The following is a 25,074-nucleotide window of genomic DNA, read 5'->3' as shown; positions in this document are numbered from 1 at the left end:
TGGGGCGTGTGGAGTCAGTCTCCACACCTGAACTCTGAGTGGGTCTGTGGGTGGAAGCTCCGGCCCAGATCCAGGCAGGTGTGATGGGGTCGTGGAAGCTGCACAGGCGTGTGAGATCATCACCCAAGGACAGGGTGAGAAGGTCGGCTGGGGCGTGCTTTGGGGCGCCCTGAGTGATGACCATTCAGGGTGCGGAGGGCGATGGTAAAGACATGCTCCGGAGTGAGAGAGACAAGCTTTCCAAAGGAGAGACCGGTCAATCAAGTTCAAGGGAGATGCCTGTGGCTTTGGAGGTTAGGTGGAGCTGCGGACTGTGCAGTAGAGGGCCCTGAGGGCTGCCTGCCAGGAAGGGGTGCAGGTGAGCACAGAGGCAGAGGAGGTCAGGTGTGGGGCCTCGGCCTGGTGGCCTCGATCTTCTGAGGCCTGGGAAAGCGGATTACCCTGCAAAGCCCCTCGAGCTGACTTCCCAAATCCCCAGTAGTGCTTCTCTGTCACAGTGAGGGTTAACCCCACATACATAAGGGCCCCGCACCCCCCCCCCGCCCCCATCCCCTTCACTCCATGATCCTTCCAGAAACTTCTCACTGTCCCCCTTCCCCTTGGGCTCTAAGCCCCAGAGGCGAGCAGGTCTGCTGAGGATGGGTGGTCCCCTCCAGACCAATGCAGGGCTCTCTGCTCTATCCCAGGAAGGAGGCAAGAATGGACGTGGGGACAGGGGACAGGAAAGGCTATTTCCTGGGGATTGCTCTGTGATCTCCTCAGAGAAATCATCATAATAACAGCCCCCATCATTTATTATGCTCTTATTGAGTACCAGGCACTGAAACACATTGGGAATTCTCTTGGTTTCCCCACTACACTGCAAGACAGGTAGTTTTGTCACCTGTTTTCACAGACGAGGAATCTGAAGCTCAGAAAGCCTAGATCACTCGCTCAGGGACGTATGGCTGGCCTGTGCGGGAGCAGGGGTTACATATGGCTCTGTCTGGGCTCTCTCCACGCTCCTTCTGAACCCCAGGCTTGGTTCACAGAGGCGCAGACCCCTCCTTCCATCTCCTCACCTCAGAACCACACTGGGCTCGAGCTGGGAAGCCTGAATCTGGGGACAGCAGGGAGGCCAGCCCGCCTAGGACCGTGAGGCCAAGTCGGAAAGGAGGAGAGGCCACCCGAGACGCCATTGCCAGGCTCAGGAGCTGTGTCCTCACACCCCCCATCCTGCAGGCCCTGCTCCCCGGGAGGGTGAGGAAAATGTTTACGGCTCCTCTTCTGCTCCTCACAGACCTGAAGGAGACTCTCCACCTTGGGCCTCAGGCCTCCCTGCCTCTAGGCCAGCCTCAGACCCTACATTAGAGCCATTCCCATGCGTGACGGGAGCCACCTCTGTGCTGGACGTGTGGAGAGCCCCCTTCTAGGGGACCCGAGACCCTTATCGAGGGCTTGGGTGGGAACCATGAGGGTGGAAAGCTGGAGCCACAGTGAGCACCACACACATGGAGGCACACAGACACACAGACGCACACACACCTCCCAGACACACACTTGCTCCCAGACACATGCCAAGCAGCTCCAAAAGGTTGAAAGTCCTAGGGGACCTGGAGTCCACACCTCCCTTCAAGATTTGGCATTGAACGGTGAGCAGGTTGAGGGCACAGAGGGGAAGGGACCAGGGGACCCTGGGCAGCCTGGGGGCTGGTGTGGGGGCAACAAGATCGACCGGCTCAGCGGGCACCTTGGTGACGCTGCAGGTGTGGCTGGTTGATCCCCTGCGGAGACAGTAAAGATTAAGAGGATCATAAGCTACGTCCAGTGCTGCCCTGGGAGAAATCTCCTAGATCCAGAGCCGCTGCTGTGAGGGGAAGTTGGGGCAGCTCCTGAGTTCAGACCGACAGACAGAACAGAGAAGAAAGACTCGGGAGGGAGACAAAGACAGAGGGAGACCACCAGGGCCAGGGAGACAGAGAAGTCGAAATAGAAGAGGGACGGGGGCACCAAGAGAGGGACAGAGGTGGAAAGAGGGGGAGCACGGCTGCGCCCCCTCAGGAGGCCTCCCTCAGGCAGGAAGCGGGGGCCCCGCTAGCACCAGGCCCACTGCCTGCGGATGAACGCCAACATGGCTGCAGCTGTGCCAGCCACTGCAGCTGCTTCCCGGAAGGAGTCTCCAGGCACATGGGGCCTGGGAGAGGAGCCAGCAGGTATGGCTTTCCTGGAGGCAGCATCTGGGCCTTTGGGGGAGTGGAGTGTTGAGGACCTGAGATTTGCAGAGACCATGAAAAAGAGCCCCAAGGTCCGTGGGCAAGAGTGAGGGGACAGGCCAGCAAACCCAGAATCCTAGAAACGGCAGGGGGTGGGGGTGGGGGGGTGGGGGGCGGTCAGCAGAGTCAGGATGGGACAGCTGAACTGATAGGAAAAGAGAGAGAAGCAGCCTTGGGGTGTGGCAGCCGAGCTCCCAGGGATGTGGTCAGGAACGTTTCTGTGGGATGCCAGAGCCTGAAGTCACCTGCAGAGAAGGGATGGGAGCCGGGGCAGTGGAGGCAGAGAGCGTGCTCTTGGAGCCAACTTGCCCCCCCGAGGAGGAGGTGGTGGGAGAGCAGAAGCTGGCTGGGGGGGTGGGGGGGTGTAGGTAAAGGAGGAGAGAGTGCCAGTGTGTTTAAATGTGGGTGGGGACCGGAACGGGAAGGAGGGGGGGAGGGCTCACAGAGAAGGTGGGAGGGAGGGGTGTGACCCAGCCCTGCCCCTGCCCCTCAGGCGTGGGCCCCTCGCTCCAGTGTCGCGTGTGTGGTGACAGCAGCAGCGGGAAGCACTATGGCATCTATGCCTGCAACGGCTGCAGTGGCTTCTTCAAGAGGAGCGTGAGGCGGAGGCTCATCTACCGGTGAGGGGGGCGGGGCAGGACCCCCACCGGGGTGAGCCCTGGGAGGGGGGACCCCGGGGAGGGGTGGAGGACGTCCAAGGAAGAAGGGACTGGGGCAAACGTGTCCCAAAGCCACAGTCCAGGGCCTGGGTGGGGCACTGACACCCTGGGGCTCGCCTCCTCCTGCAGGTGCCAGGTGGGGGCAGGAATGTGCCCGGTGGACAAGGCCCACCGGAACCAGTGCCAGGCCTGCCGGCTGAAGAAGTGCTTGCAGGAGGGCATGAACCAGGACGGTGAGTTGGGGAGCCGGCCCGGAGAGCTATATGACAGCAGAGACGGGGGCACAGGACTGATGGGGGTTCCTGACCCTTCCTGCCTCCCCAGCTGTGCAGAATGAACGCCAGCCGCGAAGCACAGCCCAGGTCCGGCTGGCCAGCATGGAGTTAGATCCGGAGCGCCGGCTGGAGCCCCTGGGGCCCCCCCTGGCCCCGGCAGGGCCCAGTCCACGGGGCCCCACGCCTGTTTCTGCAGCCAGAGCCCTGGGGCCCGGGGCCCTCACACCTCCAGGTCACCACCACTTCATGGCCAGCCTTATAACGGCCGAAACGTGTGCTAAGCTGGAGCCAGAGGACGGTAAGTGGGGGGACGGCTGGGTGCTGGCTGCTGGGTGCTGCCGCAGCAGGCTTTAGCCTCACCCCTGTGGCCCTGAGCGCCCCCTGCCCCTGCCACAGAGCAGCCTCCTCCTCCAACAGCCGATGAGAATATTGATGTCACCAGCAATGATCCCGAGTTTCCCTCATCCCCATACTCCTCCTCATCCCCGTGTGGCCTGGACAGCATCCATGAGACATCGGCTCGCCTTCTCTTTATGGCTGTCAAGTGGGCCAAGAACCTGCCCGTGTTCTCCAACCTGCCCTTCCGGGATCAGGTACACGTGTCAGGGGATGCACTTGGGTCAGCCGGGTTGGGGGCACATACACCGTCGTGCAGGCGATGGTTGGGGGCGGGGGGCCTGAAACCTGGGGATGGTGGTGACGGTGTGGGGGCACATGTCTCTGAGTCCGTGTTGGTCAGGGATACGCGTCTCAGGGACGTGACCGTTGGGGGCGCTCACATCTCTGGGCAGAGATGGTGGAGGCAATGCCTATGGCCCCCTGGGTCCTCTCTCCCCCTAGACACACCCTCAGGTCCTACAGTCCCTCTGTGTGACAGGGCAGTCTGCCCTCCCATCAGCGGCGCGAGCGGGTGACTCTGGGCTCCCCGGGAGCACGAGTGCCTCTGACCTCAGAGCTCCAGTTTCCGCCTAACCTCTTCACCTGTAGGACTTCCCTCTGAGCGTCTCAAGGGCAAGCGGAGGCGTCACGATAAACCCAGGAAGAGAGACACTCTGAGGGTCTGAGTCCTTGGCCAGCGGTTTGCAAGGAGCGGCTCAGAAGTCAGGCAGAGCCTGCTGAACGCACTCAACTTGGGATGCTCGTGGGGTGTGCCCCCGAGGCGGCCCAACTTCCCTCGGCTCTCGGAACTTCCCAAATGTTCCAGCTGAGCCTCTGGGTGGAGGCTATAGTGTCTTGGAGCCTACGCAGCTGGGCCAGATCATACCAAATCCTAGAACTCTGGGCCCCTGGCCAGTGTCGGGCAGAGGTCAGGAGGAGGTCTGGGCATCCGGGACCAGCCCTTCCTTTCCTAGGGCCCCAGAGAAGGTGGCGGAGGTTGCAGTCTGAGCCGGACAGGTCATTTCTAAGTCATCACACTCGCTCCTTCTTGAGCACAGGTGATCCTGCTGGAAGAGGCATGGAGTGAACTCTTCCTCCTCGGAGCCATACAGTGGTCCCTGCCTCTGGACAGCTGCCCGCTGCTGGCCGCACCTGAGGCCTCCGCTGCCGGCAGCTCCCAGGGCTGCTTGGCACTGGCCAGCGCGGAGAGCCGCGTGCTGCAAGAAACCATCTCGCGCTTCCGAGCGCTGGCGGTGGACCCCACGGAGTTCGCCTGCATGAAGGCCCTGGTCCTCTTCAAACCAGGTAGCCCAGTCTTTGCCCAGGCCTTAAAGAAAGGCGGTTGGGGTCAAAGAACGACAATGCCAGTGATTTCCTTCTGCCTCTCGCTCTGCTTCCACGGCCCCACATAGCCCCAGGTGGGCGGAGGCTTCTTCCCTGGGGGGCAGGAGGAGAGAGGCACGGGGCCCGGCTCATCCCTCCTAAGGGCCCTGGTTGACTGTGGGGGCGGAGGGACCGGAGGGCAGGCTGAGAGAGGAGCTCACTGCCGATGTTTGTTTCTCTCCAGAAACTCGAGGCCTGAAGGATCCTGAGCACGTGGAGGCCTTGCAGGACCAGTCCCAGGTGATGTTGAGCCAGCACAGCAAGGCGCACCACCCCAGCCAGCCTGTGAGGTGACCTGAGCGCGTGCCTCCCTGCCCACCTGTCCCTTCTCCTCTTCACCCTCCCCCCACCGCTTTGACATCATCTCTGGGCTGCACTGATCAGATGGTTCAAAGGTCTGAGTTCATCCGGCCCGAATCCAACATCCACTGTGTGCCAGGCCCCAGGAGTAGGGACCAAAATGAGCATAAGACAAAGTTGCTGCCTTCCAAGGATGCCCACCCCCCCGCCCAGTGAGCACACTGAAGACGAGAAGCACCCTAGTCAGATACTGAAGTTCAGATACCTGTATCTCTATGTATGTATCTATGTAGGTATCTAGGACAGGAGCCCAGTTCGGAAGGTGTACCAGGTTGCTGCCAAGTGAGGAGGTGGGAGATTAGGCCAGAACAGTGCTCTGGGGCCAGCCTGTGCAGGACTTGAATGCCAGCCAAAGGCCATATGTGATTTGGCGGGCAGACGGAGCCACCGTATGTGTTTGAGCAGAAGGGTGTTGTGCACAGAGCCGGAGTGAGTACAGAGAATATGATCGGGGAGGGCGGTGCACGCTGACCTCATCCAGGGGAGTCCCTGGGGTCCTGCTCTCCAGAAGTGGCCATAGGGAGTGGAAGGGAGAGGACAGTGGCAGGAGCCTCTAGGAGTCAGAATGGGTCGGACTTGGAGCCAGAGAAGAGGTGTTCTCGGGCAGAAGAGGGAGTCAAGAAATAAAAGGGGAAGTCGGGCAGAGATAGTTTTTAGGGAACATGACCAGGTCTTGTTGGAGCTGCAGGGTAACATCTTGTCAGGATGCACTGGGCTAAGCCACGTGCACGGATGATGGCCTGGCCCTGGCTGGGTTTGGGGGCAGGAGCTCCAGGCTGAGAGCGTGGCTGGGGGAGCGTGGGGGCAGGGGCCAGGTTCATCCAACACCAGTAGATGCAATGGAGCCTCGGCATAGATTGGGCCACTTGACCTCCAGGCATCTACTGGCTATTTTAGACCTTATTATCTGCATTCTTTTGGGGTGCCCAGCAGCTGTCTCTGAAGAAGTTAGGTGAACATGAACATCTTCAAATCACCTCTGATCTGAGAAATGATGTCAGGAGGTAATTTCCCTTTAAAGGAGTCAAAGTATACAAGGAATATATATGGTGTTGTCCAGAAAGATTTCTGCTGCCTGTGAGCATGGGGAGAAACAGCTGTTCCTAAGGTGCGACAGAGTGTCCTAAGCACAGTCATCCCAGACACTCAACACATCCAGTAGCCCTCCCAGACTTTCTACTGGGATCAGCTCCCAGAGATGTCCGGGCATATTGGGTTGGTGTCAGATTTCCAATTCTGATTAAGATTTCCTACGTCACCTCTTAGCAGTTCAATATCAACTACAGACAGAAGTGAAAGAGAGGTTTTCGGTTCTCTAAGTCCATGTATTTCAGTTTTTAGAAACTGCAATAGGCAGGAAGAAATACAGTTCCCATCACAACCCAGTCCACACACAAACACTGAAACAAAGTCCCACCGAAAAGTACCTGCACTTACTTTGCAGACAGTAATTTACTCCGTTTCTCTTCCGTTTCTCTCTCTCTTTTTTTTTTAAGGCTTGTGGTGACCCACTGAATTTAATTTCAGATCCACTAGGGGATGAATTCCTGCAGTTTGAAAAACAGTTTCTCGACTTGACTTTCTAGTTACTTCTTCCTGAAACTCCCCAACTCAGATGAACAAGAAGGGAAGGAGCAAGGGAGAGGGGCAGGACTGCGGGGTGCCACCCACTTGGCGACCGCAAGAGAAAGGAAGCCCTCGGGTTGGGTGGGCAGAACAAGTCCCACGGATACCTGGCCCATGAGGGAAGGCCTCCCACAGACCTCCATGGTGGGAGTTGAGGGTGGAGCTGCCCCACTTTGGAGCGGCCTCCTTGATGTTGGGCACTGAACCCTGCTGATCCCTCCCGTCTGTCTTGTGGAGCTTTGCCATCCACCTTCCTTCTTTGCACTGGGGACCCTCGCCCTGGCAAATGGTTCTTACTGAAAACTGCAGTTGTTTTGCTTCTGGAGGAGTATCTCACCACAAAAATGATGCTTCAACTTCAGAACACTTTCACTAATGGCTACTCTATCGTCCTAACGGGCTTACACAGGGGAATTTATATTCTTACTCAAATATCTATAGTATTGACCACAGCTATCATAATAATCATATATGTGATTAATGTAAATATTAATGTAAAAGTATTAATGTAAATAACTCCTCACTTTCCAATCTTTACACACAATAAACAATATTCACGCACCCTTTCTTATGCCACCGCCCCCATGACTCGTGCTCAGAAGCTGCCAATAAAACTGATGTTGTTCTCTCTCCCGTTCAGGTTTGGGAAATTGCTCCTGCTCCTCCCATCCTTGAGGTTTATCACTTCTGAACGGGTTGAGCTCCTCTTTTTCCGCAAGACCATAGGGAATACTCCAATGGAGAAGCTCCTCTGTGATATGTTCAAAAACTGAGAGACGTGGAACTACCATGGGCACTGCTACTTTGGAAAACAATCTACCAAAGCCAAACATTTGCCCTGTGACTCGGCAATTCCACCTGTAGGTACACACGTACCAGGCAGAAATGTCCACTAAAAGAGATTATAAGAATATTCATAGCAGCTTTATTCCTAATAGCCCCAAACTGTATTTTGGCAATAGGATGGATTAATAAATCGTGATCTATTCATTTAATGGAAAACAGCAATAAAGAAGAGTGAACTACCAACACATGTGACAACATGGATGAATTTCACAGACATAAAAGTGGAACCGAAGAACCCTTCCAGGCACAGGTTCTGCTTATACAAAGTTCAAGAACGGGCAAGACTAACGGATGGTGACAGAAGCTGGAATAGTACTTACCTCAGGGGGAGGGAGGTGGCTGGCTGGGAAAGGACCCAGGGGAGCCTTTTGGCATGCTAGAAATGGTTTTTATTTTGACCCAGGTGGTGGTTTCACAAATCTACTAATTCATAAAAATTAATTGAGCCATGCACTTAAGATTTGTGTACTTTACTGTATTATGTTAAATCTCAATAAAAAAGTGAACAACAACAAAAAGAAAACACATGTGGAAAAGGCTCTCCCTTTGAGGACATGGAAGGAATGAGCACAGACTCGTGTTCCATCTGGTTTCCATGCCAAGTCAGAGTCCAGGTGCAACAAATTCAAGCCTAGCTTCAGAAACTCCCACAGGAGTAAAAAGGCCAGCCTCTCTCCAGATGGGGGCCCGCCAGCCCACAGGCTCTCTCAGCCTTTCTCTTCCTGTTCTTCCTCACCCTTCTAGAAACAAAGGTGAGCCCATCTGACTCAAAACCAGGCAGCTACAGGCACTTTTTGGGAAGGGGAATCTCTAACACTTCTTAATTCCTTAGGGAGAAATGCTCAGCCAAGCCTCATCCTTTTCAAAGGCAGACGCAAAAGACCTACAAAATGGTAGTAAAGTTTGCTTTACACCAGGCAGTGAACCAAACGCTGAATGCCCATGTTATTTAATCCTCACATTAGCTCTGGGACAGGGACCTATCATCCCCATTGATAAATGAAAACCCTGAGGCTTGGAGGGAACACAAACCTTAGTGGGACTCAACTCCTCTGAACTCCGGCACTGCCGCCCCACCACACCCCTCCACTCCTGGAATCGCTGAACAACGCTGTTGCATTTCCTGTCCCCACAGAAGAAATGCTTGGAGTCAAGAAGGAAAAGGTCATGTGAGAAATATGTGAAATCCTAGGGGTTCCCTGCCCTTTGGCCTGTGTTATGAAGTCTAGCTCGCAGAGATATCCTGCCTTGATGGAAGGAGGTGGTTCAGGACACTCTGCTCTGGAAATGACAATAGCTAGTTCAGTGCCCAGAGAGGAAAGAGTATGGCAAATATTGCCCAGCTTAAGCCCTTCCCACTTGAGCACTCAAACTACTCTGGGTCTTCTAAAAGCATCAGATATGCCTCAGTTATGCAGGCCATTTAATGCCTACAGTGTCATTTTACTATCTAATTGCTTATCAAAAGTTTTAACCATAGGGTTTAAAAGGCCTGCAAACAGAAAGTCCAAGCAAAGGCACTGTAACAAGACACAAGGGTGAAATAGGACCAGATACGCCCTGGACATGTACCCTGCAGCCATGCCCCTGAGAACATAAAGGAGTGCGGAGGTGGCCTGTTGAAGTTCACAGGCTGGTGTCTGGGATGTGTGAGCACAGCAATTCTATATTGGGAGAGAGTGAGATCTCCAGGAGGAAGTCATGGAGAATTAGAGGAGCTACATAAACTGAATTATCTGCTGGCAACCGGCATCAATACCACCCCCCCTTCTAAGGTCTTGTCTTGGTTGCGGAGACACCAGGAACTACATTTCCCAGGATCCCTTTGCCTAAGGCTCGCTCATGAAAGGCAGGCACTCACAGGGGCCTAGGAAGGTAAAGGAGGAAGCCATTATTCTCTGGAGGCAGTTGCAGCCAGCTGTGTGGGAAGATGGAGATTTCAGGCAGTCTTTCTTAGAACTGCAGTAGCTTCGAGGCAAGCTCTTAACTTTGGATCTTGTGGCTGAGATCTGTGTTGGCTTTCTCTACCTTCTGCAGGAGCTTCTCTGATCTTTGTTTTCCCAGTCCTTCCAATGTTTACTGTTAAACTTAACCCTGATTCCTTTTTAAATCCTTCTCACCTGAAATACACTGAGTGGCTCTTGTTTTCCTAATATAGAGCTTAGTGGATCTCAAGGATTTACTCAACATTTTGCTGTAAATTGGCCCCACTGAAATTTGGATGGAAAAGAGCTCTCCTTCATTGCATTTAGGGCTGTTGCTAGGGAAGAGGATACTGTGAAAGGTTTTTTGCCCTCAAATCTAGAAATGTCTTTGGTTATGAAGCACATGGAGGTAGTCTCTGTGGGCCTATCTGGGCCTTTCTTTTCAACTGCAGTTTGCAGATTGGAGGGACACTCATCCTCCTGCACCCTTAAGGGACTTTCATGGTAAGAAAGGCAGAGAAAGACCCAAAGATGCCAAGAAGCACCATTCAAATAAATAAATATAACCTGATTGTGGAATCCAGGTGTTGTGGATGACTAGTCTCCATCTTGTGGACATTGTTTTCCCCCAAAATTCAAGCTCCACAGGGTTAGGGAGCTTTGTTTTGTTTGTACCAATTTACCCCAAATACCTGGAACAGTGTTTATGGGTGCTCAGCAAATATTTGTTGGATGAGTGGATAAATGGCCACCCAGAACTGGGAGGAGACATACTCAGATAGGAATCCGAGATGCCCACAGACTCAACAATCAGATATTACATGTGTCTGATTTGGTTTCATGGTTAAGTCCCTGGCTCTTAGACACTGTACTGCTACCCAATATAGAAGAACAATTAAAAAAACAAAAACAAAAAAAAACACCCAAAAAACAAAAAACAAAAACACAAGGCTCTGGTCTCTTTAGAACTTGTCTCCTTACACCTTTCTGCTTTCTTCATAATTGGGAGGTTTGTTGTAGATTCAGCTATCACAGGGGATGTCTTAAAAATGGCATTTCTTGGGGCGCCTGGGTGGCTCAGTTGGTTCAGCGACCGACTTCAGCTCAGGTCATGATCTCACGGTGTGTGAGTTCGAGCCCCACATTAGACTCTGTGCTGACAGCTCAGAGCCTGGAGCCTGCTTTGGATTCTGTGTCTCCCTCTCTCTCTGCCCCTGCCCCCACTCATGCTCTTTCTCTCTGTCTCAGAAATAAACAGTAAAAAAAATTTTTTAATGGCATTTCTAGGTTTTATTTGGCCAACTAAAGACATTTTAAGAAACAATTCACCATCCTTATCATTTTGATGTAAACTTATTGCAAAAATGTAAATATAAACAATGCAAAAAGAAATGGGAAGATGATCTCAGAATTCTAACTAAAAACTGAGTAATTTTCTATTTCACCTTCGACCTGGTTTGGCATTTGGGAACCCCCAATCTCCTTCACGTTGCTCATCCAATATCTAAGCAAGGGCACTTTTTGTTAGGTGCTGGGGATCTAAGAGTCAGCAAGATAGGCACACTTCTTGCCTTGAGAAGCTTAATCAAACAGATTTTTGATGGCACAAATACTGGGCTCTGTTGAGAATACAAGACATCTAACCCAGTTCAAGGGGGAGGCGTAAATTTCCAGTAAACTTCCCTTTACACGGACACCTGAGAGTCAGCAGGAGTTATACAGAGAAGTAAACCCGAGGAAGGGAGCTCATTTACAGATGAGAAAACTGACACCCAGAAAGGGCTCACAACTTTCTCCAAATCACAGCCAGAACAAAAAGCACAACCTAGGCTTGAATTCCTGGGCCCACAGCAGATATTGCTACTTCTTCACAGTCTTTTTGGTGAGGATCCTAAATGTAGACTTGCGGTCTTGGCTGTCCACCTAGCTCTGAGCTGATTAAATGGAAGTCTTAACAGCTGGCAGCTAGCATCCATTACAGAAAACTAACAGCTTGAATCTCACCCTTCACTTGAATTCAGCTGAGTTCCAGTAATTACTGTTTCTGTACTTTGCCAACTGCTCAGTCCTTTCCTTAAACAAAAACCATTGGAGTGGGACTGGAGTGAGTTAGGGTGGGAGCCAGGATGGTCAGAAAACAAACCACACGGATTGCTGCTTCTGGAAGCTTTGTTCTTTAATGAGCCACGGGGTGATTTGTTCATCAAGCTGCTTTTGTGTAGCTATACAGTGCATATTCTGAGTGACACAAACTGCACTTCATACAGATGATGTCTTGCTCCCCCACCTCCAAAAAAAAAAAAAAAAAAAAACAAAAAACAAAAAAAAAAAAACCAACCGAAAAGGAAATTACAAAGTGCCTGTTGATTGCATCAGGAATGTAATCAGTTCCGTGGGTGAGATAAATCATTCTTTTTATAGAATTATTCTGTTAAACAGTAAAATGATATATTTCACAGGATATGTCCTTTTACAATACATAGTCTTAAAAATTTACACTCAGCATACTTATAAATTACTTTAAATCCATTAAAATAATATAATACTAATCTGTAATCCACACCTTTCCCCTAGTAAATACAATTACTTGGTTCAAAAGGTGCAACTTTTATATGACCTAAGAGGGCTGATAAACAGGCATTAAGTATATAGATGGATAGCAAGGTGATAGGCCCCTTAAACAGTTTTAGCCAAGAGACCAACAAGACCAAATAGATCCATCTCCACATTCTTCATCTTGCTGTTTCCTTTAACACCAAATCAAATGTGGGAGTGGTTCCAGAGAAAAGTGGTTAGAAATATTTTAGGGGCACAGAAGAACAGAGGACTTCCTCAAACACCAGGGACTTTTACCACCAAGGCTAGCATGGTGTTGTTGGGGGACAGTGCTGGGGAACTGTCACAAAATATGGACAGACATAACACATTTGTCAACACAGAATGACGCATGCCCCATGCCTAGCTCCCACCACAGGGGAGAAGAGAGGAGGATTAGGAAAGCCATCTGGACTGTGTTTCATTTTAAAATAAAAACCCTCTTAGCTTTGAACACATCCTGAGAATACTTTCTTCTCTAGTTCACCAAAGTGCTTATAAAAGGTACACATTCGTTAGTTACAGTTAAAATATCATGGCCCACGGTCACTGAAGTGGGCCTGCAGAACCTTGCCGGAGCTCCTCTTTTCTTCTAGGCCCCCCGTCCTCGGTCTTTGACAGTGAAAACAACCCTACTGTCACGGAACACAGGAAGTCTCCACTAACCTCCCAGCAGGGTAAGAGCTGCACCAGGTTTCCAAAGCATGAGAAGGTAGGGGTCTGGTATCCCATCCCTTCTTCAGGTCCCTGTCTGTGCAAGGCCTATACTGGGAACTCTCTATCTCCCTTTGTGTTTCCAGAAGGCCAGAGTGGCAAAGTAAATAAAATGGCAGGAAGTACAGAGTGCGTTAAGCATGCCACCTGCCTGATCCTTGCTGTTGAACAGATTTGCTTCACTTAATGATACACAACCTAACCCTAAAATTATACTTCTCTGCTTTTATTACATTTTCCATGATAAAGGATATGTTGGCTTTAATGGGGAGAAGTGAAAATCTGGACTTTGTTTGGGGCTGGGAATGTGTGATATGAACAGAATTTCTCTGTATTCTGGAGTACAGGCTCCAGATGGGGGGCTGCCCCACTGATGCCACGCAGGGATTTTGTTTGTGGCATCTGAGAGCAGAGAAAAGCAAAGGAGAAGCAATAGGAAGCATGACTTTGACACATATTAAGGGTTAACATTTTCATTGAAAGTGACTGTAATACAGCGTCGCTTTGTGGTGACAACTTGAACCATGGAGAGGACCAGTTAAGATCAGATGGAAGAAGATACAGCACTTGGTTCTGACAGCTTTTAAGAATTATGGCTTCAACTCTTTATCAGGCCAACAACACCTGTTATCCTATGAGAAGAAAAGCTTTCTTTCCTTCAAAGGGAGGGTCCCACACTTGCTCTCCATTCTTAACATTTGTGTGGATCTCTCCTCCCCACCATCCTCCATTCTGGCAGTTTGTTAAATAACTAGAAATCCACAAATCTAGCAACTGAAAAACAAGTATTTTTTATTTAATTTTATCCAAATTCAGGTTTCAGGTCCCTGAGAAAAATTATAAAGTCTCTTATCATCCACTGCCTAGTTCCTATAAAGTGACCTACCTACAATGAGTAGTTTCTTTTTTAACTGCCAAAAACTTATTTTGCAAACAAACAAAATCCGCAAAGATTTAGAAGGGAGAACATATGCTGAGATGTGTCCTCCAGGCTGTTCCTCAGGGCCAAAGGACTATCCGACAAGGGTAATATCTTTTTTGTATAGTATTTAACCAATGTTCTGGAGCAAGTGGAGAGTAGCTGTGAATGCCCAGGAGGACACTCCTCTCCCCGGAATCCTGAAGCAGACCTGTGTGGCCCGGCAAGGGGCCCTGAGGCTCCAGCAATCCCACTTGGACATGACCACGCTGAGGGGCTGGGTTTTCCTCTAGGAGATTCTCCAAAATTCAGATTTTTAAAGGCTTTAAATTTATTACTCCTCGGCACAAACAAGGTGGCAGATGTTTGCGGGATATAAAATCTAACATTTACTCACAGCCATCATCATTCTGGAGATTTAAAAAGATTCCTTTCCCTAGCTCATTTCTGAAACCAAACCAGGGAGAGGTAAGACTCCTGCTACCTTTAGCTGCCACTCAGAATGATGTTCCAAGTCCAACCTCTGGGGCTTGACAATAACCACTGAGGCAGTGACATGAGGTTCAGTGTTGTGTAACAGGAGAGACTCTGCCTTAACAAAAGTCTAAATATTTCCATAACTTCAAATTGAAGAAGTATGAAAAGAAAGAATAACCAAAATTCAGGTTACAGATGGTAAAGGCTCTTTTTCAGAACAGTGCATGTGGTAGTTAGACAAGATGCATTTAGTAACTTTAAAAATAAACATTTTCACATACTTATCTCAAGAAAGAGTATCATGTTTCATTTTCCATATATTATAAATAGCAAAAACAGATTTCTAATCCCACAATGCTAAGAAGCTTAAAATACTATTATTATAGCTCAGGTGTGTGGAGACACCCAGTGGTGAAAAAGATGGTTTGATTTTTCCCTCAACCCAAGGATAGTGGCTCTCACCCCTATCCAATGGCCCCTAATCTGTGGGAAGAAATTCCATGGGAAGGAGGGAAGCATAAAGTTAAAAAGAAATATGCGTACTATACATATATATTTACAGTAAACTTCAGTAACCAGAATATTAACAAAAATAGCTTCAAGTAGTCCTTGATTTTTCTTTCATCTATTTAATACTGATGGTCTGAGGAAAAGAAGATAATAGTTAGATGGTTATATTAAAAACTTTTTTATTTTTTGGCAGCTTTCTGTTAACACTTATTCATGCAGTGTTGTGTATAAATGTTTTGGGAGAAGTGATTAAATGGTCACATTATTTGTCTGAGTTTATGGTGGAAATCCACCAGCAAATGAACAGATTCGTTTGTGATCTTCAATTTAATCTATACGAAGAGAAAGGCCTGGGTGGATTAGGATGAAACCCTCATGTTTAGGGATCACCATGTCTCTGATGAGACTTTAAAAAAAAATCAGAGGAACCTAATCCTAGGACCAGGAAATATGAGAAAAGTAGGCTACTGAAACTTTAGCCCATGCAATATGTTTGGCAAGAACTAACCAGGAGTGAAACCAGCATTGATTATTATGACACTGAACATCATCAAAAAACAAAACATGTACTCTCTTCTTCATTGTGTAACCAGATGTCTGAGGCATGCTCTGATGGCTTCATGGAAACAATTACTTTTTTACTTTCCCCAAAATATAACATGGAGTGTTTCTCAAAAATCTTAAAATAGAGGGCTTAGGCTTTTTGTTTATAAATCCTTGGAAAAAAATTATATTCTGCTCCAGCTCCTAACTATCCCAAAATAAACCCAAAGGCTTTTGCTTTCATGGTTAAGAAAGATTTATATGTTTTCTTTCAATGTCAGAAATCAGCGGGTCCCTCAGGCCCACCATGTCCCCTCCAGTTCAACACCCACATCTGGGAAGGAAAAGAAGACGGAGGAGAGGCAACTACAAAGACCTCACAACTGGCCCAAATCCCCAGGCCCTTGATGGCTCTGTTTGGTGGAATCTCCAGTCAAATACAGCAGCCAAGGCACAGCTGGCACCATCCCCAGCAGGCTTCAAAGGGGCTTTTCTGCTTCTGCAGGAGGCCCAGGAAATTAGCACACAAGTTCTCAGTTGTATGCTTGGGCAAGAGGCAGGACCACAATTAGGATGGACTATTGTGGACAAGGTGATGAGAAGAGGCCCCGAAGAGGAGGTGTGTTTACCACTATGTAGCCATGACGGGACATACAGCTGCCAGTTCAGACCATAAACTCGTTATTTCCAAAGAGTGCTAGCTGTTGGGTGGAGCTGCAGTCTGGGTCCACAGTTTTCCTGCGGCCAGACAAGACTGTCCCTTCTGGGGTCTCTTTGGTTTTCTGAGGTGAGTTTTTCACATTCTTTAATTTTTGTTTGCCCTTTTCAGGGTTGAAGGTTCCTCTGCTGATGAATTGAGGCCTGTCTTCCAGGGATCTGCTCTGGCCCAGTGGCCCTTCCATTCCCAGGACCTCCCCAGCTGAGGCAGCTCGGTAGAATGGAGATTTAGAATAAATCTGAAATCGTTTTCTGGTCCCATGAGAAGATGCAGTGCTAGACGAACATAAAGTAGAGACTGAAGAGTCCATCGAATCCAAAGAGTCTTCCTGCTTTTTTAGCTGCTTTCGGAACTTGCTTGAAGATTCAGACTTGCCAGCTGCCTTCAGGGAGCTAAGGGCTAAGCTTCTCTCTAATTCAAAGAAGAGATCAAAGCTATAAATGACAATTTTCTCTAAAGCAAATCATTCCATAATGAATCAGTTTCACCATTCCCATGTGAAATTGGGTGGGCTGAGGTCTGAAGGGTCCAAGCTGACCTACTTTGTGCACAGTCATAACTCGAGAAGCTATCCATTTCTATGTAGGTCATTTCAGAATCAACCCCAAGAAGTCTGGAGTTCGACTATGCCATTAAGAGAGGCCTACAACTGTCACTGTCATTTAAAAAACTGCCAGGGTATGTAGTAATTCTTCGTCTCCCTGAGACATGCCAGGTGGTTAAATACCTCCTTTGGTATAACCCCATCTCTCAGCAGGGCACAATGCCTGCTAACCACCTCTGGAACATGGATCATGGGTAAGACGACATGTGTTGTTACTATGGGTTTTTTTCTGTGGTAGATCGAGGAGAAAACATTAAATTGACAAAAAGCTGCATTGCATTAAAGGCTTGGTCTAATGAACAGTATATAATGGAAGTTTCACAAAGATCAGTACATATTTAACTCCTTAGGATTTTGTCACCTTCTCACATAAGGTTAGGCATTCTTGAAAGGAATTTTGTCTTATTAGCTTGGGAATCCTTACTCCTCCTTCACAAAAAAAATCTGGAGACTTTGGTCTAGTATGTTCATTTACCTGATTTCTCAGAGATGGCACCTTCAGACTCAATATTCAAATTTTCTGAGCTATCGGCAGTCCCAATGGAGGCCTCAGACTCCAGGGTTTCATCATCAGAGGCACGGGGTTCCAATACAAGCATCTCAAATGTTAGCTCCTCCCTGTAAGATATAATCAAGAAATCCACTAGCATTTGATAAGAAGTGGAAAGAAGACAACAGGAAAAAAGACCTATGATGCAAGAAATTTAAGTAACAAAAACAGTCACATTTCCTACTGTTCTCAACCAAAGTGGCGATGGAGACCTGGAAGCCACAGTAATGATGAAGGTTAAAAACAGCAAAGTCTGGGACCTATAATAGAGCAAAGAGTGAGGTAGGAAAAGATGCTGCAGCTATAAGATATTTTGGTAAAATGAACTTGGGACTGATAATCAGATCAGGGTTCTAAACTCACTCTAAACTCATACATAATGCAGCAGGAGTGTACTTTCCTCTCTCTGGACCTCAGCTTCCTCATCCACAAAACAAAGAGATTTAATGAGATAAACTCTTAAGATTCCTTCCAGCTCTTAAACTATTTCCCATGAAACAGGCACTAACTACACTATAGATGATATCCTCACCTTAAACACAGAGAGGCCTCTGATGAAGTCAAATGCTGACTGATCTTTTCTGTTCTTTGCAGCTTATGCTGCTCCCACTCACAGCATTCTCTGCTCCTCTTCATCAGTCACCCACCTGCCTCTCAGCCCCCTTGTTCTCTCACGTCTTTGGTACATGGCTCCTAATCTTGCTTTCTCAGTACTGCTTGATGTCACTCAGATCTGTGTCAATTAACGTCTTCGTAAAAGCTCACTTCAGTCCTCTAAGACAAAAGTTCCTCTATGTCTGCTACTTCTAACCACCTTTCCTCCACATTATGTGGGCAACTTTCTCCAATGGGCAGATCTTACACCTGGAAATACATCAGCCCACAACCTCCTTATCCTTCCAATTCTTATTCCCTTTTACATCAAGTGTCTTCTCCTTCAGGGCCTTCTTAGCTTTGCTTCCACTCTACCAAGCTTGAACTACTCATCCTTCAGTACCTCCAATACCAGCCCCTGGTCAATGTATACTACTTCTGCCTTATCATGTTCTGCATATCTGAGCCCCAGCTGCTTTTTTAGCTTGCCTAAATTCTAGAATCAGTCCTGATAGGCAAAAAGTACTTCAACAGACTCCCATATTCCCTAATGCATCAAACTCTCAGACCTGGGATCGTGAGACTGAGGAACAAAAATGCCCTTAAAGCTTAAGAGTCTTCGTTTTCAACCAGAACCAGTACACAGTACCTTCAAAAAGAGCCACAGCTTGTCCACATTATCCCCCCAAATATAGTATTATTGTTACCTACCCTTTCTCCAGGGATGGCGGAGGGCACAGAGTTGACTATTTGTCTCTCTCCTAAATTGCAACCAATTTCCCTACATAGTATCCCAGCGCCCACTAGAGCTGCTGCCTTATCCTGACCATCTAATTGTTGGCCCCATGGCTACACTGATCTTCAGAAAATAACCTTCCTTTAGGGAGTTCTGGGTAATACCCATTCTTGAAAGGGCCTCTGCCTTAACCCAGGAATCCTCATTCCTCCTTTTAAAGACCAATTTAGTCAGTGAGGCTGGTCTTAGACCTGTGAGGAATCTTGGCTAAGACTGACACACCGTGTTGCAGTGTGTCAGTTCAGCATCTCCAGGTCTCCCTGCTCATGGAGGTTCCGTCAATACAATGACAACTCTCACGCTGTTACCCGAGTCCAGGTAACATGTCTGCATGCCCTGTATCACCTGACACAGTGCTTCACACATAGGAGATATTTAGTAAGGAAGGAAAAATCAAGAAAGCACAGAATGAAGGAAAGGAAAACAGGTAATAACTGGTCACTCCCTTTCCTCCTGAAAACTCACTTCTCTTTCTGTAAGTTCTCAATCTGCTCAGTCAGTACCCTCTCCTCCTGCTGCATAGCTGCTTGCTGTTGTTCTGTGATGTCAGTCTCCACAGCTGTTTCACTAGTCAAGGTCTCTTCTGGCACATCAGACATAGAGGGCAACCGAACTACCACAGGAGAGGATGGACTTGGATAGTTTCCTCGGCGAAGTCGCCCCTTTCCCTGCAAAGAAAAACATGTGTTAGAAACTAAATTGAGTGACTGCATTGGTTTTATGTGGCCTGTTGAGGATAGCAAGTGTACTTCCATCACACCAGGTGAATGGTAGGAATACATGGAAACATTCTGCAAGCCCTAAGATATTTAGAGAGATACTACTGACCATTGAATATATTTAGGTTAAGTATTTCTTGCAAAAGCACTAGAAAATGGACACTTTGGTGGGTGAGACTGTAAGAACACATTTTGCACTGAGAGTAGATTCTTCATTTAATCTAAGCTTTATCCACTCCAAACTAAGTACCCACCCACACATGGCTATTTAAAATTAAATTAGTTAAAATTAAATAAAAGTAAAGTAAAATTGGAGTTTGGTATTTGCACTAGACACATTTCAAGTGCTCAATAGCCACAGGTGGCTAGTAGCTACCATATTGAACAGTGCAAGATATAGAACATTTCCATCATCACAGAAAAGTTCTGATGGACAACAGTGCTCTATAAATTTAACCTTGGAATACACAATCACTCTAGGAAGACTACAGAAACATGTCTTGAAAAGTCAGTTTCATTAAAGAAAAAGTCATTTATATATCAAAGGATGTCAGTGAGAGAGATTCTCTGAGAACACCTCAAGAAATTTCCTTCCTGAGATCAAAGAGGAAAAAAAAATCTCATTGCTGTTAAATTGGTTAACTTTGTATATGACTTTAGCTTCTGATAATACCACAGACTAGGTATTTCAGATTAAACCTCCTGCTGACAGCAACTGGGCAAAACATAAAAAACCCAAAATATTCTTGAAGGCATTAGAGAGCTATTTAACACAGCAGACCAAAGAGAGGCTAGATCAGCATTCAGGGCTAACCTAAATTTAAGAAGAGGTGGCTGAGAATCTGAGCAGAGCTTTTGACAGACTATAGCAGGGGTTAACAAACTATGGCCCTGGGCCAAATCTGGCCTTGTGCCTGATTTTGTAAATAAAGCTTTATTGAAATACATTCACGCTCATTAATTCACACGTTGTGGCTTTTCTCAAAAACAATGGCAGCATTGATTGTTGCATCAAAAGACTGTATGGTCCACAAAGCCTAAATTATTTACTCTCTGGTCCTTTATAGAAAAAGTTTGCCAACCCCTGGGGTAGAGAATAAAAACTGGAGTTCAGACCCATGTAAGAGTATGGACTGCTGCCTGGTAAAACTTCCATGCCTGATGCTGGGATCCCCAATGTTTGCAACCTAAATGAGTTAACTGAAATAACAGTCTTTGTGGACATTGTAGCCTAGCTTCCAGTCATTTGAATGGTCCAGAAAATTGTAATTCCTAAAACTGGATTAAAGTAATCCCAGATTGCTAGTACCCTAGAACCTGAGAGAAAAAACAGAAACACCTTGGAAGAAAGTAATATCACCTCAGGCTTCAAAATATTTTTATAAATAGTTTTTCAAATACTATGTATGACACATAATCAAAGGTAACCAAGCACAAAAGGAGACAAGACAATGTAAGTGAAAACAACAGAACCCAGAAACCCTCAATGACTCCAGATACTGTCGCTATCAGACAGACTTAAAATAACCATGCTGAAGGAGACAGAAAGACATCGCTAAAATAGTAGACTGGAAGTTAATTATGTCAGAAGAAAATATAAAGAATCAAGCAGAGAACGCTAAACAAACGCTATATATATCTATATCTATCTATCTATCTATCTATCTATATATATATATATATATATATATAAAGAATACCAGAAGAGGAAAAGGATCCTGTAGAACACTAAAGAGATAATGGCAGAACATTTTCAAAACCAATCATTAAAGATATCAACCTATCAACCTGAAAGAAAGCTTTCAACCTCTAAGAAAGATAAATAAAAATAAGTCCATACATAAACAGAATAGCTAAGAACCATTGTGAATTCCATCCACAATTGCACCAAAAAGAAAAAAGTACCTAGGAATAAATTTAACCAAAGAGGTGAAAGACCTGTACTCCAAAAACTATGCAACACTGATGAAAGAAACTGAAGAGGACACAAACAAATGGGAAAATATACCCCATGCTCATGAATAGGAAAATTTAATATTTAAATGTCCATACTACCCAAAGCAATCTACAGATTCCATGTAATCTTTATTAAAATACCAACAGCATTTTTCACAGAACTAAAACAAATACAAACATTTATGTGGAATCATAAAGGATCCCAAAGAGCCAAAGCAATCTTGAGAAAGAAGAACAAAGCTGTAAGTATCACAATTCTAGATTTCAAGACATACTACAAAGCTGTAGTAATCAAGAACATGGTACTGGCACAAAAACAGACGCATAAATCAATGGAACAGAACAGAGAGCCCAGAAACAAATCCACATTTATAAGGTCAATTAATACAATAAAGGAGGCAAGAATACACAACAGGGAATCTCTTCAACAAATGGCGCTGGGAAAACTGGACAGTTACATGCAAGAGAAAAAACTGGAACACTTTCTAGCACACCAAAATAAACTCGAAATGGATTAAAGACCTAAATGTGAGAACTGAAACCATAAAACTGCTAGAAGAGAACATACACGGTAATTTCTTTGACACTGACCATAGCAACGTTTTTCTAGTTATGTCTCCTAGGCAAGGGAAACAAAAACAAAACTAAATACTAGGACTACATCAAAATAAAAAACCTTTCCACAGTGAAGAAAAGCAGCAACAAAACAAAAAGTCAACCTGAATGTGAGAAGATATTTTCAAATAATATATCCAATAAGGGGATAATATCCAAAATATATAAAGAACTTATACAACTCAAAACCAGAAAAAACGAAATAATCCAATTTAAAAATGGGCAGAGGACCTGAATGGACATTTTTCCAAAGCAGGCAGACAGCCTACAGGCACGTGAAAAGATGCTCAACATTATTCATCATCAGGGAAATACAAATCAAAACCATAATGAAATATCATCTTGCATCTTAAAGACAAAAAATAACAAATGATGGTGAGGATATGGAGAAAAAAAGAACCTTTTTACACTGATGGTGAGTGAGAATGTAAATTGGTACAGCCACTTTGGAAAACAGTATGGAGGTTCCTCAAAAATTTTAAAGTAGAAATTCCATATGATCCAGTAATTCCACTACTGGGTATTCATTCACCCAAAGAAAATGAAAACACTAATCTGAAAAGATATATACATCCTTGTGTTTATTGCAGCATTAATTTACAATAGCCAAATTATGTAAGCAGTCCAGGTGTCCATCGACTGATAAACGGATAAAGAAGATGTGGTATGTTGTGTGTGTGTGTGTGTGTGTGTGTGTGTGTGTGTGTGTGTGTATGTGCGCGCACGCGCATATGTGGACTACTGCTCAGCCATAAAAAAGGATGAGATCTTGCCGTTTGTGACAACATGGATGGCTCTAGTGGGTATCATGCTAAGTGAAAAAGTCAGAGAAAGGCAAAACCATGGTTTCACTTATATATGGAATATAAAATACAAAACAAATGAATAAACAAAAAGCAGAATCAGAGCTATAAATACAGAGAACAAACTGGTGGTTGATAGAGGGGAAGGGAGTGGGAGGATGGGTACGATGGGTCAGAGGAAGCAGGAGATACAGGCTTCCAGCTTTGGAATTGTAAGTCACAGGGACGGAAAGTACAGCATAGGGAATCTGGTCAGTGATATTGTAACAGCACTGCATGATGAGACATGGTGGCTACACTCGTGGTGAGCATAGCATAACACAACATATAATTGTTGAATTACTATGTTGTATGCCTGAAACTAACGTAACATTATGTGTCAACTATACTCAAAAAACTTTTAAATTGAATTATGAAATGAAAAATATATACACATATGCAACAAAGAAGAAACTACTGGATTCAAAGGTTACTTTTCAACAGAAATAATGGGAGGCAAACACAATAGATGGTATTTTTAAGTGATGAAAGGAAAAAGACACTGCCAACCTAGAATTCTACAGATAGCAAAACCACCTTCAAGAACAAAGTTGAAATAAACACATTTTCAGACTGACTTAAGACAGAGAATCTGTCCCCAGCACAACTGCACTAAAGGGCATATAAAAAATGAAGAGAAGTCGGGGGATAAATGAAGAGCAAGGAAAACAGTAAAAGAGTAAAGATATGAGCAAGTTAAAATGAATACTGACTGCATAAAACATAAAAATAACGTGTTGGATTTAAAGTATATAGAAAATTAAAAACAACATTAGCAACTATACCATAAAATAGCTGAAGCACATTAAAGTCCTTGCATTATCTGAGAAAAAAATAAAAGCACAAATTAACAGACTTAATTGATAGTCATATATTTATGTGGTCATCTTTATGTTAACCACTGAAAAAAAAGAGTATAAAACTTGAAACTAACAAAAGAAAAAAATGGGATAAAAAGTAATAAGAAAAGGGCAAAAAAACACAAAAAAACAAAAAAGGCGATAAAGAAAAGGGACATATATCAGGCAGGAAAAATAAAAAGCACAAAATAAAATAAGATTTAAATCCCAATATATCAGTGATTACATTAAGTGTAAGCAGATTAAATGTACTAGTTAAGATCTGAAGACTGTCAGATTGTCTTAGTAAAGAAAAGCCAAGTATATGAAGTTTATAAGGCAAACGAATTTAGAAAGTCTGAAAGTAAAAATATGGGAATAAAAGACGTATCATGTCTAATCAAAAGAAAACTGGTGTAACTATATAAATTCTACACAAAGTAAACTTTAAGGTAAGAAGTGTTACCTGTGATGAAGAGGGGTATTTCACAATGACAAAATTTCAAATTATGAAGACAGAAGATTTCCAAATTTGGAAGTACCTAAGAAATGGCTTCCAAAAATTTAAAGTAAAATACTGACAGAAATTCTCAAAGAAACAGACCAAGCTATAATCAGCACAGAAAAAACAAATGTGTACACACAAACCAATAAAGCTAAAGAAAGGAACAACTTGATAAACGTTAAGTGATATAATAGACAAACAAGAATTCAGTATCTAACGACTTCAGAATACTCATTATTTTAAAGTACATATACAAAGACAATATATTTCCAAGTTCTTTAAAGTAACTTAAAATAATTTCCTGAAAGTGTCATCACAAAGAGAAAACTAAAAGTCCCTATATATTCAGAAATTAAGAAACTTTAAAGAGACGTTAAAATATCCATGAACAAAGAAGAAATCACAAAGGAAATTAGAAATTATTTTGAACTAAATAACAATATCAAAATACATGAGATACAGTTTAACACTGTCTACCTTAAAGTTATAGCCTTACATGCATACATTAGAAAAGAAGAAAGGCTAAAAATTAATGAGGTAATAAGCATCAATTTCAGGAAGCTAGATAAAAAACAAAAAAACAAACCCAAGGAGAAAAAAAGGAAATAAAGATAAGAGTAAATGAACATCAGAATAGAGAAAAACAAAGCCCAAATGTAACTTTTTGAAAAATCAGAAACCTGGCAACACTGAGAAAGAAAAATTAAGAATTTACAATAACCAAAGGCAGGAATGAAACAGGGGGCACTACTATAAATATGTAGTAGTGAAAAGGATATGAAAAGGTTAAGAGGCTACTATAAACAACTTTATGTCAGTAAATCTGAAATTTTATAAGGAGTGGAGAAATTTCTACTAAAACCCAAGTAATTAA

At 45.4% G+C, this 25,074-nt stretch overlaps 2 protein-coding genes across 17 annotated transcripts in view; one reads left to right on the top strand and one right to left on the bottom strand.

The window, feature by feature from the left end:
* Positions 1 to 1,844: 1,844 nt before the first annotated feature.
* NR2E3 (nuclear receptor subfamily 2 group E member 3) lies at positions 1,845 to 8,302 on the top strand. Of its 3 annotated transcripts, none has more exons than XM_053888896.1 (8): positions 1,845 to 2,192; positions 2,746 to 2,872; positions 3,041 to 3,144; positions 3,236 to 3,484; positions 3,604 to 3,779; positions 4,623 to 4,869; positions 5,132 to 5,237; positions 7,574 to 8,302. In XM_053888896.1, exons 1-8 carry the CDS (start codon positions 2,099 to 2,101, stop codon positions 7,704 to 7,706), a joined length of 1,236 nt encoding a protein of 411 aa, XP_053744871.1. In that variant the 5' UTR covers positions 1,845 to 2,098; the 3' UTR covers positions 7,707 to 8,302. The 3 variants fall into 3 exon arrangements, with proteins under 3 accessions (XP_053744871.1, XP_053744869.1, XP_053744868.1); XM_053888894.1 differs by having other exon boundaries at positions 1,985 to 2,192; positions 3,583 to 3,779; XM_053888893.1 differs by having other exon boundaries at positions 1,985 to 2,192; positions 3,562 to 3,779.
* Positions 8,303 to 11,855: 3,553 nt separating this feature from the next.
* The window catches only part of MYO9A (myosin IXA), a 282,783-nt gene continuing 269,564 nt past the window's right edge, over positions 11,856 to 25,074 (bottom strand). For all 14 annotated transcript variants that reach the window (XM_053888877.1, XM_053888879.1, XM_053888875.1 and 11 more), the window contains 3 exons: positions 19,190 to 19,392; positions 17,260 to 17,402; positions 11,856 to 16,591 (listed from right to left, as the gene is read on the bottom strand). In XM_053888877.1, coding sequence (XP_053744852.1) covers positions 16,128 to 16,591; positions 17,260 to 17,402; positions 19,190 to 19,392 — 810 coding nt within the window. In that variant the 3' untranslated portion in view covers positions 11,856 to 16,127. The remainder of the gene's footprint in view (positions 16,592 to 17,259; positions 17,403 to 19,189; positions 19,393 to 25,074) is intronic.

The sequence above is a fragment of the Panthera pardus genome, unplaced genomic scaffold, assembly GCF_024362965.1.
Source record: "Panthera pardus isolate Hobbes unplaced genomic scaffold, ASM2436296v1 HiC_scaffold_24, whole genome shotgun sequence".
In the NCBI taxonomy this organism is placed as follows: Eukaryota; Metazoa; Chordata; class Mammalia; order Carnivora; family Felidae; genus Panthera; species Panthera pardus.
This window is presented reverse-complemented; position numbering and strand designations above follow the sequence as displayed.